This window comes from Bufo bufo, chromosome 4 (genome assembly GCF_905171765.1).
Source record: "Bufo bufo chromosome 4, aBufBuf1.1, whole genome shotgun sequence".
Lineage (NCBI taxonomy): Eukaryota > Metazoa > Chordata > Amphibia > Anura > Bufonidae > Bufo > Bufo bufo.
This window is the reverse complement of record NC_053392.1, coordinates 130,480,820-130,498,560: the sequence shown is the minus strand read 5'-3', so window position 1 is coordinate 130,498,560 and position 17,741 is coordinate 130,480,820. Positions and strand designations below refer to the sequence as shown.

General features: G+C 46.4%; 1 protein-coding gene across 3 annotated transcripts in view; it reads right to left on the bottom strand.

Moving 5' to 3' along the window:
* YEATS2 (YEATS domain containing 2) overlaps positions 1–17,741 on the bottom strand; it is a 106,021-nt gene that overhangs the window by 10,414 nt on the left and 77,866 nt on the right. For all 3 annotated transcript variants that reach the window (XM_040427888.1, XM_040427885.1, XM_040427887.1), the window contains 5 exons: positions 11,614–11,806; positions 9,683–9,779; positions 5,187–5,260; positions 3,905–3,987; positions 967–1,168 (listed from right to left, as the gene is read on the bottom strand). In XM_040427888.1, the coding sequence (XP_040283822.1) occupies positions 967–1,168; positions 3,905–3,987; positions 5,187–5,260; positions 9,683–9,779; positions 11,614–11,806 (649 nt within the window). The remainder of the gene's footprint in view (positions 1–966; positions 1,169–3,904; positions 3,988–5,186; positions 5,261–9,682; positions 9,780–11,613; positions 11,807–17,741) is intronic.

Genomic DNA, 17,741 nt, shown 5'->3' with positions numbered 1-17,741 from the left:
ATGCGCTGAGTAAGCGCTGCAGGGCGGGAGGTAAGAGAGCGTCACTTGTAAGGAGGAGAGTTGGGTTATACTCCAATCGATGGCTGAGATACTAACATACGTTTAAGGATGGCTGTAACGGCCGACAGCATAGGATTTTCAATTAATGATATCACTATAGGAGGCTATAAAGTATCCGTCCCCCTCCCTTCCCCCCAAACACTCACTGCCCGTTCCCCGGAAGACGCCAGAGTAACTGGCGAAACATGTCGGGGGGGGGGGGGGGCAGTGTTTGATGGAGATTTTAGCTCAGGGGATGACACTTCATTAGAATCAAAGATAATAATGCCCAGAGATATTAGCGAGGGACAGAGTTAGACAAAGGGAAGGACTGGAACAAGCGCACAGTTACCAGTCTATCAAGTCCACTGCTGTAATTGTAACATTGGGCAAACAACAATGTTGTATATTTAAACAGGACTGACAAAATGAAGTGTGTGTCACTGATAGTTTTAATTTGGGTTTAGTCATAAGAGATATTTTATAAAGGCAGCATTAAAAGTTACGTTTTATCAATAGTGAAATAGACGTATGTTACAACTAATTAGTCACAAAAGACTAACTGGAAATAAACAGGTTAAAGTGCATTTACATACCGTATGCCTAGGGTCTTTTGTTTTGTAAGGACTCCTCCCTAGTATCACAATTAGGGTCCATTCACACGTCCGTTGTTTCTTTCCTGATCTGTTCCGTTTTTTGCGGAACAGATCTGGACCAGATCTGTACCCATTCATTTTCAATGGGTCCTGAAAAAAATCGGACAGCTCAATGTCTGATTTTTTTTCAGGACCCATTGAAAATTAATGGGTACAGATCTGGTCCAGATCTGTTCCGCAAAAAACGGAACAGATCAGGAAAGAAACAACCGACGTGTGAATGGACCCTTAGTCATACACCCCAGCTTCCCGAAACAAAAGCCTCACTTGCCTGCCTCATTATCTATACGAGTCAGCACATCTTCAAAAGATTCCCGCTCATCACTGGCATTCTCAGGATCTGGGGGCGTGTAACCATGCATCCGACACCAATCTACAATTTCCTTGGTTTTTAAAGGAGTAAAATTACTAAATTTTGCTTGCGTCTCTATGATTTCTTGTAGCATCTTCTTCATGGAAACAGCTCGTTGCCACTAAATAAAATGAGGTAATAAATATATACATTATACAAAGTAGAATCTAAATTCACTCAACGTCTTTTTCCTACATTTCACTGGATGACGTATTTAGCATTGCTTTTTGGGGGGAATAAGGTGCTTTATACAGATACCATATGACGGCACAAGAAGTGCCTCCGCAGTATGGCACTGTAGATGCCACTGTACAGGCTCCTTGCACTCAGCTCTCCCTTAGGGTCCATTCACGCGTCTGTATGTGTTTTGCGGATCCGCAAAACACGCACACCGGCAATGTGCATTCGGCATTTTGTGGACTGCACATCGCCGGCACTCTCATAGAAAATGCCTTTTCTTGTCCGCAATTGCTGACAAGAATAGGACATGTTAAATTTTTTTGCGGAATGGAAGTGCGGATCCACAAATACGGACAGCACATTCCGGCCCCATTGAAAATGAATTGGTCCGCACCTGTTCCGCAAAATTGCGGAACGGATGCGGACCCATTTTGCAGTCGTGTGAATGGACCCTAAGCCCTTAATCTGTTTGTGTGTCCGTGAGCTGCTGCAGGTAAATAACTGGCCTCAGCGGTAACATATCCCCAAGACCATGTCACATAATGCTTGGGGACACATCATCACTAAGGCCAGCCATTGGCTGCAGTGGCGCACGTGACCTGGTCCATGAGGAAGTTGACAGATGAGAAAGAAAGTCCAGTGGGTGTTGGGGCCATGCGAGTATGGATTTCTCAACAGGTCCCACTGTTGGGTGTAGGCAGATTTAAAAAATAAAAATAAAAACTTAGTGCAACCCCTTAAAAGGCAATGGACACCTTTGAGGCTAAATCATTATTCCAATTGGTCTTTATTAAACTTTTCAGCTGTTTGCCTTCTACAGCCTTCTGGTATTCATAGATTCTGCAAACTGTTATGTCTGCTTTCACTGAAATCCATCAGAGAACTACTCTGATGGTTTCATCTGTAGAGCTCATCTATGGTCTCCTGGCAGCTCACAAACACTCACTGGAGCTAAATTACGAGCAAGTTGAAATCATTTTGAGTGTTTGAGCTTCGAGGACAGTAGACTAAGGCCTCTTTCACACGGGTGTTGCGGGAAAAGGTGCAGGTGCATTGCGGGAAAATGCACGATTTTTCAGCGCGAGTGCAAAACATTGTAATGCGTTTTGCACTCGCGTAAGAAAAATGGGCATGTTTGGTACCCAAACCCGAACTTCTTCACAGAAGTTCAGGTTTGGGTTAGGTGCTGGGTAGATTGTATTATTTTCCCTTATAACATGGTTATAAGCGAAAATAATAGCATTCTTAATACAGAATGCATAGTACAATAGCGCTGGAGGGGTTAAAAAAAAAAAAAATTAACTCACCTTAATACCTTAATCCACTTGCTCGCGCAGCCCGGCTTCTCTTCTGTCTTCTTCTTTGCTGTGTACAGGAAAAGGACCTGTGTTGACGTCACTCCGGTCATCACATGGTCCATCACATGATCCATTACCATGGTAAAAGATCATGTGATGACCGGAGTGACATCAACACAGGTCCTTTTCCTGCACACAGCAAAGAAGAAGACAGAAGAGAAGCCGGGCTGCGCGAGCAAGTGGATTAAGGTGAGTTAAATATTTTTTATTTTATTTTTTTAACCCCTCCAACGCTATTGTACTATGCATTCTGTATTAAGAATGCTATTATTTTCCCTTATAACCATGTTATAATGGGAAAATAATAATGATCGGGTCTCCATCCTGATCGTCTCCTAGCAACCGTGCGTGAAAATCGCACCGCATCCGCACTTGCTTGCGGATGCTTGCGATTTTCACGCAGCCCCATTCACTTCTATGGGGCCTGCGTTGCGTGAAAAACGCACAATATAGAGCATGCTGCGATTTTCACGCAACGCATAAGTGATGCGTGAAAATCACCGCTCATGTGCACAGCCCCATAGAAATTAATGGGTCAGGATTCAGTGCGGGTGCAATGCGTTCACCTCACGCATTGCACCCGCGCGGAAAACTCGCCCGTGTGAAAGGGGCCTAAGGGCAACAGATTGGCTCTCTGACGGATTTAAGTAAGAATCAGAAGGAATAGTCTGCAGATGCAGTGAAACCTGAAGACTGTAAAGGACAAACGGTTAAAACATTTTTAATGCTAACCAACTGGAAAAAAATGCATTTTAGTCCAAAATTAGCACAATCTAAAAATGCCCCCAAAGGTGTTCATAACCTTTAAATCGGCAGTGGATAATTTGGAGAAAAATGTATAATAAGCAAATACAAATCTGAATTTTTTTAATTTTTGCAAAATAAAAACATACAAAATAAGCCATAAAAAAAATTGGATGGGGAACAGACTGCTATTTGCTTTCTACGTATTCACATACAATGAAGCATTTCCGATCATTCTGTAGTTTTAGTAAAAGAAATGGACAGAAAAAAACAGTAGTCAGATGCCCTAAGGTTCCTACAGAACATGCTATATACACAGAGCCAGTAGTCCACGTGCCACAGCCTGGCACCTCCATATGGCCCAATAGAATGGAGGTAATCTGCTCTAGAGGTAATAGATATGTAATCCAACATAAAGTCTCTATAAGAACTCACAGACAGAGGTGCAGCGGGGCCCCTTACACCTCTATGACATATTACATCTCCATACAAGTTGTTCGGAGCAGACATATGGTTATGTGCAAGTGTCCACCGTCACAAGGAGTTAAAATAATAAAAAAAAGAGAGACAAATACCTCCGATGCTCTCCTTTTTCCAATGTGCCAACTATAATATTGCTCCAGAGAGCTTGCACAGAATGGATTGCTGCCATCTTCATCTGTGGAAAGAAACCAGTCTACTAGTGTACTTGGCTTAAGGAGAAGGAATGATACAGACGCCTCTTCATCGATTATTTTATATTTTTAACACAATTTGCTGCCATTGTGGACCCATACAAACTAGCGATGCACTACTTTGGTCAGTGTCTCATTAAACATGGACCAGGAGACAATTGGAGATGATCTCCAGAGTTGCCAAGTCCATGTAGTATGTTGTCACAAGGACCTTACTGCGCATTTAAAAATCGCCCATATGTTGAGACTTTTAAAGGAGTTGTCCCATTAAGAAAACGTATTCCCTTTCCACAGGAAAGAGGACAAGTGGTTGGCAGGGGTCCGACCGCTGGGCTCGTGCTCCCCCTTCCAACGGAGCGGCAGACACGCATGGGAGTACAAGCACTCAGCTATATCCGGCAGTCCCATAGAGTTGAATGGAGTGGTAGTGCTCACGCGTGACTGTCACTCCATTCAAACAGGGGAGCAAGGGTCCCCCTTCTCATGATCATCTTGGACCCCGCCGATCAGACAATTATCCCCTTATCCTTTGGATAGAGGTCACCCTGTCTTATAGGGATAACCCCTATAATACAGCTATCTGAATCAGGCACATTGGGAAGATTTATCAAAAGATAAAGTGGAAGAGTTTCCCATACAAACCAATTATTACAGGTCTCTTTTCAGGGCACATTGGGAAGTCAGCGGCAACCTGATTGGTTGTTATGGGCAAATCTTCCATTTTTCAATAGTTTTGATAAACCTTATCTGTGCTAAATTCATTGATTCCTTTCCATGTCCTGTCCGATGAATATACTGCACAAGCGACAATAAATGTTATCATGGCAGGCACTGAAATGACTGGAAATTCCAGACTGACCTGCCTCTAATAGGAATTGCACACATAGGACCTGGTTATTCACGCATTTTGCGGACCGCACATCGCCGGCACTCTCATAGAAAATGCCTTTTCTTGTCCGCAGGACATGTTCTATTTCTTTGCGGAACGGAAGTGCGGATTCGCAAATGCGGATAGCACATTCCGGCCCCATTGAAAATGAATGGGTCCGCACCTGTTCGGCAAAATTGCAGAACGGATGCGGACCCATTTTGCGGATGTGTGAATGGACCCTTAATAGTGAGGAAACGTCAACTTGACATGGAACAGCAAGAACACATAACAGAAAAAAAGTGCATTTCCTACCTCTTTCCCCTATAAGTGGAACCTTCTTTACAGTCGCAGTCAGCAGCTGCTTGAAGTTCTGAAGATGCTCTGTCCTGTAATTTTTTATAAGAAAGCATTGTTGTACAGGATCAGAAAACATGGCCGCTAACTTCCTAAAACTGCACCATTCTTGTCCACTTCTGTAGCAATCTGTGCTACAGCTGCTCTTCTGTGAGACAGGACGGACAAGCCTTCACTCCCAATACGCATCAATGAGCCTTCGGGGTCCGCTACCCTGTCTCCAGTTCATTGGTTGTCCTTCCTTGGACCACTTTTGGTAGATACTAAACACTGTATATTAACAACACCCAACAAGACCTGCTATTTTGCCAGTGGTTTTACTGTTAAGACTGATCATATGAAGAAGTGTCAATCCTTATGAATACAAAACGGACACAATCTTGCACCATCCAGTAAAAAGACCTATATGTTCATTTAACATTTGTGATGTACCAGTAGTGTGTACCCTGGGACAGCTCCCGACATATACAGTCAGGTCCATAAATATTGGGACATTGACACAATTCAATTTTTTTTGGCTCTATACACCACCACAATGGATATAAAATGAAACAAACAAGATGTGCTTTAACTGCAGACTGTCATCTTTAATTTGAGGGTATTTACATCCAAATCAAGTGAACGGTGTAGGAATTACAACAGTTTGCATATGTGTCTCCCACTTGTTAAGGAACCAAAAGTAATGGGACAGAATAATAATCATAAATCAAACTTTCACTTTTTAATACTTGGTTGCAAATCCTTTGCAGTCAATTAAGGCCTGAAGTCTGGAACGCATAGACATCACCAGACGCTGGGTTTCATCCCTGGTGATGCTCTGCCAGGCCTCTACTGCAACTGTCTTCAGTTTCTGCTTGTTCTTGGGGCATTTTCCCTTCAGTTTTGTCTTTAGCAAGTGAAATGCATGCTGAATCGGATTTAGGTCAGGTGACTGACTTGGCCATTGCATAACATTCCACTTCTTTCTCTTAAAAAACTCTTTGGTTGCTTTTGCAGTATGCTTTGGGTCATCGTCTATCTGCACTGTGAAGCGCAGTCTAATGAGTTCTGAAGCATTTGGCTGAATATGAGCAGATAATATTGCCCGAAACCCTTCAGAATTCATCCTGCTGCTTTTGTCAGCACTCACATCATCAATAAATACAAGAGAACCAGTTCCATTGGCAGCCATACATGCCCACGCCATGACACTACCACCACGATGCTTCACTGATGAGGTGGCATGCTTAGGATCATGAGCAGTTCCTTTCCTTCTCCATACTCTTCTCTTCCCATCACTCTGCTACAAGTTGATCTTGGTCTCATCTGTCCATAGGATGTTGTTCCAGAACTGTGAAGGCTTTTTTAGGTGTCGTTTGACAAACTCTAATCTGGCCTTCCTATTTTTGAGGCTCACCAATGGTTTACATCTTGTGGTGAACCCTCTGTATTCGCTCTGGTGAAGTCTTCTCTTGATTGTTGACTTTGACACACATACACCTACCTCCTGGAGAGTGTTCTTGACCTAGCCAACTGTTGTGAAGGGTGTTTTCTTCACCAGGGAAATAATTCTTTGGTCATCCACCACAGTTGTTTTCTGTGGTCTTCCAGGTCTTTTGGTGTTGCTGAGCTCACCGATGCGTTCCTTCTTTTTAAGAATGTTCCAAACTGTTGTTTTGGCCACGCCTAATGTTTTTGCTATCTCTCTGATGGGTTTGTTTTGTTTTTTCAGCCTAATGATGGCTTGCTTCACTGATAGTGACAGCTCTTTGGATCTCATCTTGAGAGTTGACAGCAACAGATTCCAAATACAAATAGCACACTTGAAATGAACTCTGGACCTTTTTATCTGCTCATTGTAATTGGGATAATGAGGGAATAACACACACCTGGCCATTGAACAGCTGAGAAGCCAATTGTCCCATTACTTTTGGTTCCTTAACAAGTGGGAGGCACATATGCAAACTGTTGTAATTTCTACACCGTTCACCTGATTTGGATGTAAATACCCTCAAATTAAAGCTGACAGTCTGCAGTTAAAGCACATCATCTTCGTTTCATTTAAAATCCATTGTGGTGGTGTATAGAGCCAAAAATGTTTAAATTGTGTTGATGTCCCAATATTTATGGACCTGACTGTAGAGTCAAAAGGGGGAGACAAAAGAGTGTTCGTTTGGACAATCTCTGGCAGTTATACATTCTTTTACTATGGTACCCTTGGGTGACGGAAGCCATACAGTGGCATCAGTCACACATCTGATTCACAGACCAGCCCTGGCGTATATATTAAACCTGGCCATGAACATGAGCTGAACAGAGCCTAGAAGCTTAACCCTTTAATGACCAGGAAATTTCCCATTTTTTCTCTGGGTCAGTATGATTACAATAATACCCCACATGTATAGTTTTTCTTGTGTTTTAATACTGGGAAAAAAATAAAAACTTTGGAAGAAACCAATTTTTTCTTTGCATCACCATATTTTTATTCCCATAACTTTTTGATGTCTACGGAGCTGTGTGGGGGCTAATTTTTTTGCAGGGCGATCTGTACTTTTCATTGATACCATTCATTTTGGGATGTGTATGACTTTTTGATCACTTTTTATAAAAAAAATTGTGGGAACTGAAACCACCAAAAAAATGGTGAATTGGCCATTTTGACTTTTTTTTTCTGTTTCGCCGTTTGACGTATGGGATAAATATTTTTACATTTTAAAGAGGACCTTTTATGGGTCCAAACATTATAAACTAAGTATCAGGATACGTAGGGCAGGGATCTAACTGCACTTACTATTTTCTCTGGGTGCCGCTCCATTCGCCCGCCGTGGCCCCCGTTGTATTCTCCCGCCTGGTATGCTAATTTTAGCATTGGAACAATGAGGAGGAGACTGAGTCTTTCTCCGTGGGCGTCTCCTTCTCCCTGGCTGTAGCGCTGTCCAATTGCAGTGGAGAGCGTCACAGTCAGGGAGAAGAAAAAACTCACCTTCTCCCTGACTGTGACGCTCTCCGCTGCGATTGGACAGCGCTACAGCCAGGAAGAAGGAGACGCCAACGGAGAAAGACTCAGTCTCCTCCTCATTGTTCCGATGCTAAAATTAGCATACCAGGCGGGAGAATACAACGGGTGCCACAGCAGGCAAACAGAGCGGCGCCCGTAAAAAATAGTAAGCGCAGTTAGAGCTCTGCACTATGCCCTACGTATCCTGATACGTTTAGAATGTCTGGATCCATGAAAGGTCCTCTTTAATAGTACGGGCGTTTTCGCAAACCAGCAATACCTATGATGTTCATTTTTTTTTTTTTTAAGGTACTTTTATTTTAATTTGGGGAAAAGGGGGTGATTAGAATTTTTTAGTTTTTAAAAACTAGTTTTTCTTTTTTACAATTTTTTATAGTTCCCCTAGGGAACTATAGCAAGCAATCATTAGATTGTTTTTCTCATAGACTCCAATGCATTAGCATTGGAGTCTATGTGGATTACACAGTGTTCTTATAGTCCAGCCACAGGAACGGGTTAAAAAAGGATCAGTCACAAAAAAATACAATTAAATCTGACAACACCATGTTATAGAGCAGGACAAGCCAAGCAGATTCAGATATATTTTGTGGGAAAATATTCAGTAAAACCTGTAATTTATACAGGTCTTCTTTAAAGGGGTCGTCTCATCTCCGATATTGATGGCATATCATTAGGATATCCCATCAATGTCAAATAGGTGCGGGTCCCACCTCTATCTCTAGAATGGGCCCCCCAATGTGAAGGAGAGGGCACTGCTCAAGCACAGCCACCCTCCATTCAGTTGGCTCAGCAATTTCTGGCAGTCCCATAGCAGTGAATGGAGAGGTAGCCACGCATGGGCAGTGTGCTCTCTATTCACTTCCATGGGACTTCTGAAAACACAGTGTGCTCGCTCAGCTATTTTCAGAACTCCCATAGAAATGAATGGAGAGCACATCGCGCAAGAGTGTAAAAGTGCTTCCCCCTCTGCCCTAAAAAAAGGCTCTCAGAGGCTAATTTTGGGTAGAGAATCTCTTGGTGAGAGATTGTGGACGGCTAGACTATGCCAACATAAATCCATAGAAACGACAGGTCATGGGACTGTGGCAGATGCACTGACATTACTACAGAAAGCATGTCACAGCAAGAGGCCTTGACAGGCTGTCATAGTTACGCATCAGCATGTAAAGCAGCAAAGCCAGAGAGGCCGACACCACGGCAGTAGTAGTATTTCACGGTTTGCCCAAATTTTTTCCCTATAAACCCTTTCTAAATACATGAGAATTGAGCCATTGCTCTTTATACACCATACATCTTCTCCATTTAACTTTTGGCAGGGGACTGAAGACAACACAGATACTCACAAATCTTGCATCATTTTCACATCATATGAACTGCAATCACCAAAATGTCACTGGCATTCTAATTGGCAAGGAGGGAAACGGGTAAACAAGAGAAGGTGAAGCAACATAATTACTTTACGGAGCTGGGTTCCGATTCCATGTTCTCCTCTAATTTCACTGCTGGAGAACCAGTGTGATACAATGTGTTACTGGAGTCTGGATCTGATTTAACTAAAAAAAACAAGAAAATGTTTTTAAACAACCATATAAAATTCACAAATGCATCGTCACATCAATATTATGCCGTAATGTAATGTCATCTGTCTGAATAGAGTCCTTTGATTAGATCTATCTATATATCTATTTCTATATATCTATATTAGATATATAATAGCTGAAGGACCCGGCTTCACTCGGGTATATTTAATCTATTTCATTTAATGTTTGTGTGTGTCATTCAAATATATCGACAGTATCCACTATAACAGTCACATCTACAGTACCCCGCCCCTTTAACAGTGACCTCCACAGCGGCCTGCCCCCTTAACAGTGACCTCTACAGCACCCGCCCCTTAACACTGACCATAGGTTACAGTTCCCTTAACTGATCTCCACCATTCCCGGCCCCCTTAACAGAGACCTCCACAGCGACTGCCCCTTTAACAGTGACTGCCACAATACCCCGCTCCCTTAACAGTGACCTCCACTGTACCCTGCTCCCTTAACAGTGACCTCACAGTACCCCACTGCTCCTTTAATAGTAGCTTCCACAGTCCCCTCCTCCATTAACAGTGACCTCCACAGCAGCCTGCCCCCTTAACAGTAACATCCACAGCGCCGTCCCATTTAACAGTGTCCTCCACAGAAGCCGCGCCTTTATTAGCGACCTCCACAGTATCCCGTCTCATTTACATTGATTTCCACAATAACCCGCCCCTTTAACAATTACCTCCACAGAGCTCCACTCCCTTAAAATGTGACTTCCACAACACCCCACCCCCTTAACAGTGAGCTCTACAGCACCACGCCCCTTAACACTGACCTCCATAGCAGACCGTCCCCTTAACTGTGACCTCCACCGTTCCCTGCCGCCTTAACAGAGACCTCCACAGTGCCCGCCCTTTTAACAGTGACCTCCACAGCATCCCACCCCCCTAACAGTGACCTCCACAGCAGCCACCGCTTTATTAGTGACCTTCATAGTACCCCATCTCCTTAACAGTGATTTCCACAACACCCCGCCCTATTAACCATGGCCTCTACAGCAATCTGCCCCTTAACACTGATCTCCATAGTGGACTGTCCCCTTAACTGTGACCTCCACAGCAGCCTGCCCCTAGGGTAGCCAGAGGTCCGGTTTTAGGCCGGACAGTCCAGCTTTCAGACTCCCTGTCCTCCGTCCGGCACAGGACCTGGACGGACACAGGGATGTCCTTTTGAACAGCTCACTCTCAGACAGCAGCACTGTGTGTGAGCTGCAGGGAGAAAGTCACCATCCCTCCCACCCCTGCAGCTGACAGAAGTTGATTTTTACCTTCCCTTTTTCAATCCTCGTCGGCTGCGGAGTAGGAGTGGGAGGGGCGTGGCTTAGCGGGACCTGGGGGCGGGTTCTTTAAGTCCGTCTTTTGAGGGTGGCCTGAATGGCCACCCTATCTGCCCCTGAACTGTGACCTCCACAGCAGTGAATAAAAATGGCTGGGTTGTTATAGAAACCTGGTGTAAAACTGTGTGTATGTGGAGACTAAGGGCCTGCAAGCTTCTATTGGCTGATAAGGGACATGTGACCATGTGTATGGCAGTTGTTGTATGAAGAGAAAGACCTGCAGGCTTCTATTGGCTAATGTAGGTCATGTGATGTGCCATATTTGCATTTTTTGGGAATATCTCAGGAATGATATGTCCTAGAGAGCTGAGACCCGGTCTAAAACCTTTCCGGTTTTTCGTGATTGTAAATTCGATGTTGCGGATTCCTTTAGCGGACATACACTCAGCTTTATATATTAGATATATATAGCTCTAAGGCATGTATACTAAGATGCTGTACGTGCATACGAGATCAGAATACCTGTTGGTAGAGCAGTGCTGGGGATTGGGCTAAGTGTGCCTCTCGATGGGAGTACTGGGACTGGCAATGCACCAGATTTACTGCTCCCCACTAGCTTCACCAGGCTGCTGGTCTGTGCCGCCGTGGGTTGCTGTACAGGAATTTTACTGGATGACGCGGCAGGTGGCACAGAGGGGCTTGAACCATCGGTAACCTGGAGAAAACAAGGTGGCTAGGTAATGACATAGTTATTGGAAACCTGAAGGATCAAAGAACACTCCACGGACAATATATTTGCACCTTTAGGACATCTGTTGTGTAGAACTCATGTCTAGCACACACAGATGCCTTAAAATATACAACTTTCAAGGCTACAATGTAGACAAAACTCTACGACTCTGCGTTGTGTGATTCCTCTGTTATTCTTCCTGGTAATGTGTGCAAAAATTAGAAACTGGGAATTCTCCTTGCCAAAAAGATGATGTAGTCAGCCTTGGTTGTACAGGGAAGTAGCTCCATCTTCTCCCTCTTGGCCAGATGAATGGTATTACACAGTTGGCAATCTATTCATGCATTTTCAGGAGGAATAACAGAGAAATAGAAATGCAGAGCTCTAAATTTTTTTTACTAATACGGAAATGTTAGCAGAGCTGACAGGTCCTCTTTAAAACTCTTCAGTTCTACAAACTACCATGTGGTGGACAGGATCTGTCAGCTGCCTCGTGAAGATTTTTTGCTCATGGTATGGACTGTAACCCAAGAGGTAATGACTAGTGTTGAGCGAACTTGCGATTCGGGTTCGGGTTATCTAAGAACTCCGTAATGGCCAGCATAGACTTCTATTATGACGAAATGCAATACGGAATGCCTCTTATAGGCTTCTGTGGTGCATGCCGTCATAGAATTCCATTATGGTCCGTGGTAAACGAAATCCATTACGGAATTCTAAGATAACCCGAACCTGTACACCGAACTTGCAAACCACAAGTTCACACTAGTAATGACTAGTAAATCTCCCCTAAAATGCTTTAGGTTAAAGGGACATTTTTATTTACCATGGGCTTTTCCGTTTCATTGTGAAATCATTTTGAAATGACAGTAAATGGAATCTGATTTTTGATCAAAAGCAATAGAAGCTCTTTAAAAGGGAATCTGTTTATACAAAACTACTGACAGACAGGGGTCGGGGACAGGAGGTGGTAGATACCTTTGACCTTAGTTTTAGTGGACATAGTAATAAAAAAAAAAAAAAAAAATCCTGCTGGTGCTGCTCCGGCAAGTGCACCGGGGGCCATAGTCTTCAGTACTTCAGGCTCAGTGGATGATCAGCCCCTCTGCTCTGCTGTGAGTGATAGTTGTAGCGGTCTCCTGATTGGGTACAACAGCTGTCACAGCAGAGATGAGGGACTGTGAAGCTGACCATCAGGGGCGGATTAAGTGCATCACAGGCCCAAGGCTGTCAACCTAAATTTGGACCCCCTTCCTCCATTTTCCCCTGACATCCTCCCTTTTGTGTGCCATCCAACAGTTATTTTCTTCTGTATGAAGAGCCTCTTCCTAGGCCATGTGATATCACATTCATCAGTCACAGGCCTAGGCACAGCTCAATAGGGCTGAGCTGCAATACCAAGCACAGCCGCTATTAAATGGACAGTGCTGTACTTGGTAAGAAGTGAGAAGGCTCCTCAAACAGCTGGTCGGCAGGGGTGCTGGGAGTCGGACCCCGTCAAACTTATATTGAGGACCTATCCTGTAAATCCTGGAAAAAAACTCTTTAACTTATGTTATCTGGGGTGTTACATAGGACTGCAGATAACATCTATCGTACTACATTCTTGCCACAATGCTCCTCTCACCTTCTCATCTTCCAGCCAGGACACAGCGGAGAGCGGGCGGGCTTACAAAAGAAGCTGTGCGGCCGTGCAGCTTAGGATGGCGCCACTGAATGCATTGTGTACATATGGACAGTGTTGGCCCCACAGAGATTTCTGGCATGGGGGTGCCGCCCCAAACGTCCCTATTATAATCCGCCACTGTTGATCATACACTGAGCCTGAAGACAGTGGCCCCTGGTGCATTTGCTGGAGCGTAGCCGGGAGAATTGTAAGTTGATATTTTCAGCACTACAACCAATAAAACCAAAGACAAAGGTATCTATCACACCCTGTCTCCGGACTCTTCCTAAGTCTGTCAGCAGTTCTGTATCGACAAACCTGCTGACGGATAGAAAAGGTAAAACAATCCCCTATAAAGTGATCTACAGTCTTCATAATGATTAAACACAAAATAACTGGATGCATAATTATTCCTGTCCTTCATGTCAGTATTTTCTGAGGCGCACTTAATGGGAATAGAAAGTGATCTATTGTTCATATCATAAATCAGGTATTTATGTTAAACATCCTTTTTAAACATTTTGGTCATGTTTATATCTCATTTTCCAAGTCATCTGTCTTTTAAAGGAGATTTTTTGTGAAACTCACCTGTAAAATCTTTTTCTCGTCTTTTCCATTGGGGGACACAGACCATGGGTATAGCCTAGGACAAGTCATTACTAGGAGGAGGCAAATAAAGAGAGCTCCTCCTCCCCAGGCTATACCCCCATGCTCCACCGGGAGGACCCCAGCGCGTGCATAAGCAGTAGGAGAAGGAGACAAAAAAACTAAAGAGAACAGAACAAAGGAATACCGCCATCGGACCGATAACCCTAAGGTCCCGAAGAACTAAACCAACCCCTCCTGCAACAGGCAAGAATGGGAGGGAGCCGTGTCCCCCAATGGAAAAGACGAGAAAAAGATTTTACAGGTGAGTTTCACAAAAAATCTCCTTTTCTCGCACATTCCATTGGGGGACACAGACCTTGGGACGTCCCAGAGCAGTCTATGGGGTGGGAAAAAGATCAGCACCTCCAGGAGGAACGCCCAGCGGTCAAACAGGAACTACCGCCTGCAATACCTTGCGCCCAAGGACAGCATCAGCCGATGCCAAAGAGTGCAGTTGGTAAAACTTTGTAAAGGTATGTATGGACAACCCGGTTGGCCGCCTTACAAATTTGAGATGCTGAGGCGCGATTACACCTAGCCCAGGAGGCCCCCACCGCCCTGGTGGAGTGCGCGGTAACCCCAGCTGGGGGAACCCTGCCACGGGCACGATAGGCCGTGGCAATAGCCGATCGAATCCACCGAGCTACCGAGACCTTGGAAGCCGCCAGACCCTTACGAGGCCCTTCAGGAATCACAAAAAGGGCATCCGTACGGTGGAAAGGGGCAGTAACTGACAGGTACACTCGCAGAGCACGAACAACGTCCAGGGAATGGAGAGTGCGCTCCTTGCGGTTCGCCGGGGATGGACAAAAAGAGGGCAGGACTATATCCTCATTAAGGTGAAAGGCGGAGACCACCTTGGGCAAAAATGAAGGGACCGGGCGAAGCACCGCCTTATCCTGGTGGAAGACCAAAAAGGGCTCCCTAGAGGAAAGAGTGGCCAGCTCCGATACCCTCCTGATCGAGGTGATGGCCACCAAGAAGACCACCTTCCAGGTGAGAAGACTCAAAGAAACCGCCGCCTGGAGGGAAGACAGAACCAAATTGAGATCCCAGGGGGGCAGGGGAGGAACATACGGAGGGACCGAATGCGCCACCCCTTGTAGGAAAGTCCTCACTGGACCGAGCAGAGCCAGGATTCGCTGGAAGAAAATGGCTAGAGCCGAGACCTGGCCTTTCAGGGAGCTCAGGGACATTCCCATCTCAAGGCCCGACTGGAGAAAGGAGAGGACCGCCGGAACAGAGAAACGAAGGGGAAAAACGCCTAGCTTCTCACAAAAGGCAAAAAAGGCCTTCCAGGTACGATAGTATATCCGGGAGGAAACTGGTTTTCTGGCCTTGATCATGGTCTTCACAACAGAGTCCGAGAAGCCCCTCTTCTTCAGGATGGCGGTATCAACAGCCAAGCCGTTAAACGAAGTTACCGTAAATTCTGGTGGAAGAGCGGTCCTTGAGACAGTAGGTCCTCCCTGAGAGGAAGAGGCCATGGAACGTCTGCCGGCATCCGAGTGACGTCCGAGAACCAGGCGCGGCGAGGCAAATTGGGGGCGATGAGAATGGTCGGGATCCCTTTCGATGAGATCTTGCGAAGGACCTTTGGTAGTAGAGGCAGTGGTGGAAAGACATAAAGGAGGGGGAAGCCTTGCCACGGAGACACCAGCGCGTCCACCCCGTACGCCTCCGGATCCCGAGCACGGGCCAGGAACGTGGGAACCTTGTTGTTGAGCCTGGATGCCATCAGGTCGACGTCCGGGCGGCCCCACCGGCGACAGACGTCCTCGAAAACCTCCGGATTTAAAGACCACTCTCCCTGATTCACTGTGTTGCTGCTGAGAAAGTCCGCCTTCCAATTGTCGATCCCTGGGATGTACACTGCCGACAGTACTGGAACATGAGTCTCCGCCCACTGGAGGATCCTTTCCGCCTCCTGCCTCACCGTCCGGCTGCGGGTCCCACCTTGGTGGTTGACGTAAGCCACGGCTGTGGCATTGTCCGACTGGACCCTTACCGGGTGACCTGCTAGGAGAGGAGTCCAATGAGAAAGGGAGAGGAAAATTGCTCTGAGCTCCAGCACATTGATCGGAAGGCGGGCTTCCGCCGCCGACCAAACCCCCTGAACCGTCCGGGCCTGGAGAACACCACCCCAACCCAGGAGGCTGGCGTCGGTGGTGACGACTGTCCAGGAGATCGGAAGGAAGGACCTCCCTGAAGTCAGGTTTTGAGGGGACAGCCACCAATGGAGTTCCACACGAACCCGAGGAGTCAGACGGACCCGAGAGTCCAGACCGGGCGATGTCCTGTCCCAAAAGGACAGGATCGCCCGCTTCAGAGGCCGAGTGTGAAACTGGGCAAAGGGGACGGCCTCGAAGGAGGCCACCATAAGCCCCAGAACCTTCATGCACTCCCGGATGGAGAGACATCGGGAGCGCAGTAGGCGAGATACCGACTCCTGAATCCGAGAGGACTTGGAATCCGGAAGGAATATCCGAGCTGCCATGGTGTCCAGAACCATCCCTAGGAAGGTCACCCTCTGAGAGGGGTGAAGAGAGGACTTCTGGACATTAATCAGCCAACCGAACTGTTCCAGAGTCTGAACAGTGATTCGGACGCCGTCCTTGGCCTGGGGAAGGGAGGGAGCCTTTATCAGTATGTCGTCCAGGTAGGACAACAGAGATATGCCCCTGGTACGGAGAAGCGCCAAGAGCGGCGCCAAGATCTTCGTGAATACCCGAGGGGCCGTAGCCAGCCCAAAGGGAAGGGCGACAAACTGGTAATGCTGCCCGCCGACAGCGAAGCGCAGAAACCTGTGGTGAAATTCTGCTATAGGGACATGCAGATAGGCGTCTTGGATGTCCACAGACGCGAGGAACTCCCCTGGAAGAAGAGAAGCAATAACGGAGCGGAGGGATTCCATCCGGAACCTCCGGACCAGCAGAGACCTGTTCAACAGCTTCAGGTCTAGAACCGGACGCACCGATCCCTCTTTCTTTGGCACAACGAATAGGTTGGAGTAGAAACCTGCGCCTTGATCCTCCAGGGGGACTGGAACAATCATTACCTTGTCCAAAAGGGAAGAGACCGCCTGCAAAAGGGCCGAGGCCTGGACCGGATCCCCCGGAACCCGAGAAGGGAAGAAACGCTCCGGAGGCCTGGAAGTGAATTCTATTTTGTAACCGGATGGCGGAGGACTGCTTCGGAGCCGCGGGGTGGGCTGATTGTGGCCGCGGGCACCAGGAAGGCTGGGGCTTAAAGGCAGGCTTCTTGCGGGAGTCTTGAGAGCCACCCGGGAGGGGGCCGCCGCAGATCTTGAAGAGGAGAAGCGACGAAAGGACTGGTTCCTAGAACCGGAGGACCGAGCTCCAAAGGTGCGCTTGGATCTAGATTGTGGCAGGTTGGTACTCTTGCCCCCCGTCGCGTCCGAGATGATCTCGTCCAGCTTAGCACCAAAAAGCCTGGAACCCGCAAAGGGGAGGTTAGTGAGGGAACGCTTGGAGGAAGCGTCAGCGTCCCAAACCTTCAACCAGACTTCTCTGCGCTGAGTGACCGAAAGGGCCGAATCCCGCGCAAAAAGAATGCTAACATCAAAGGAAGCTTCACAGAGAAACT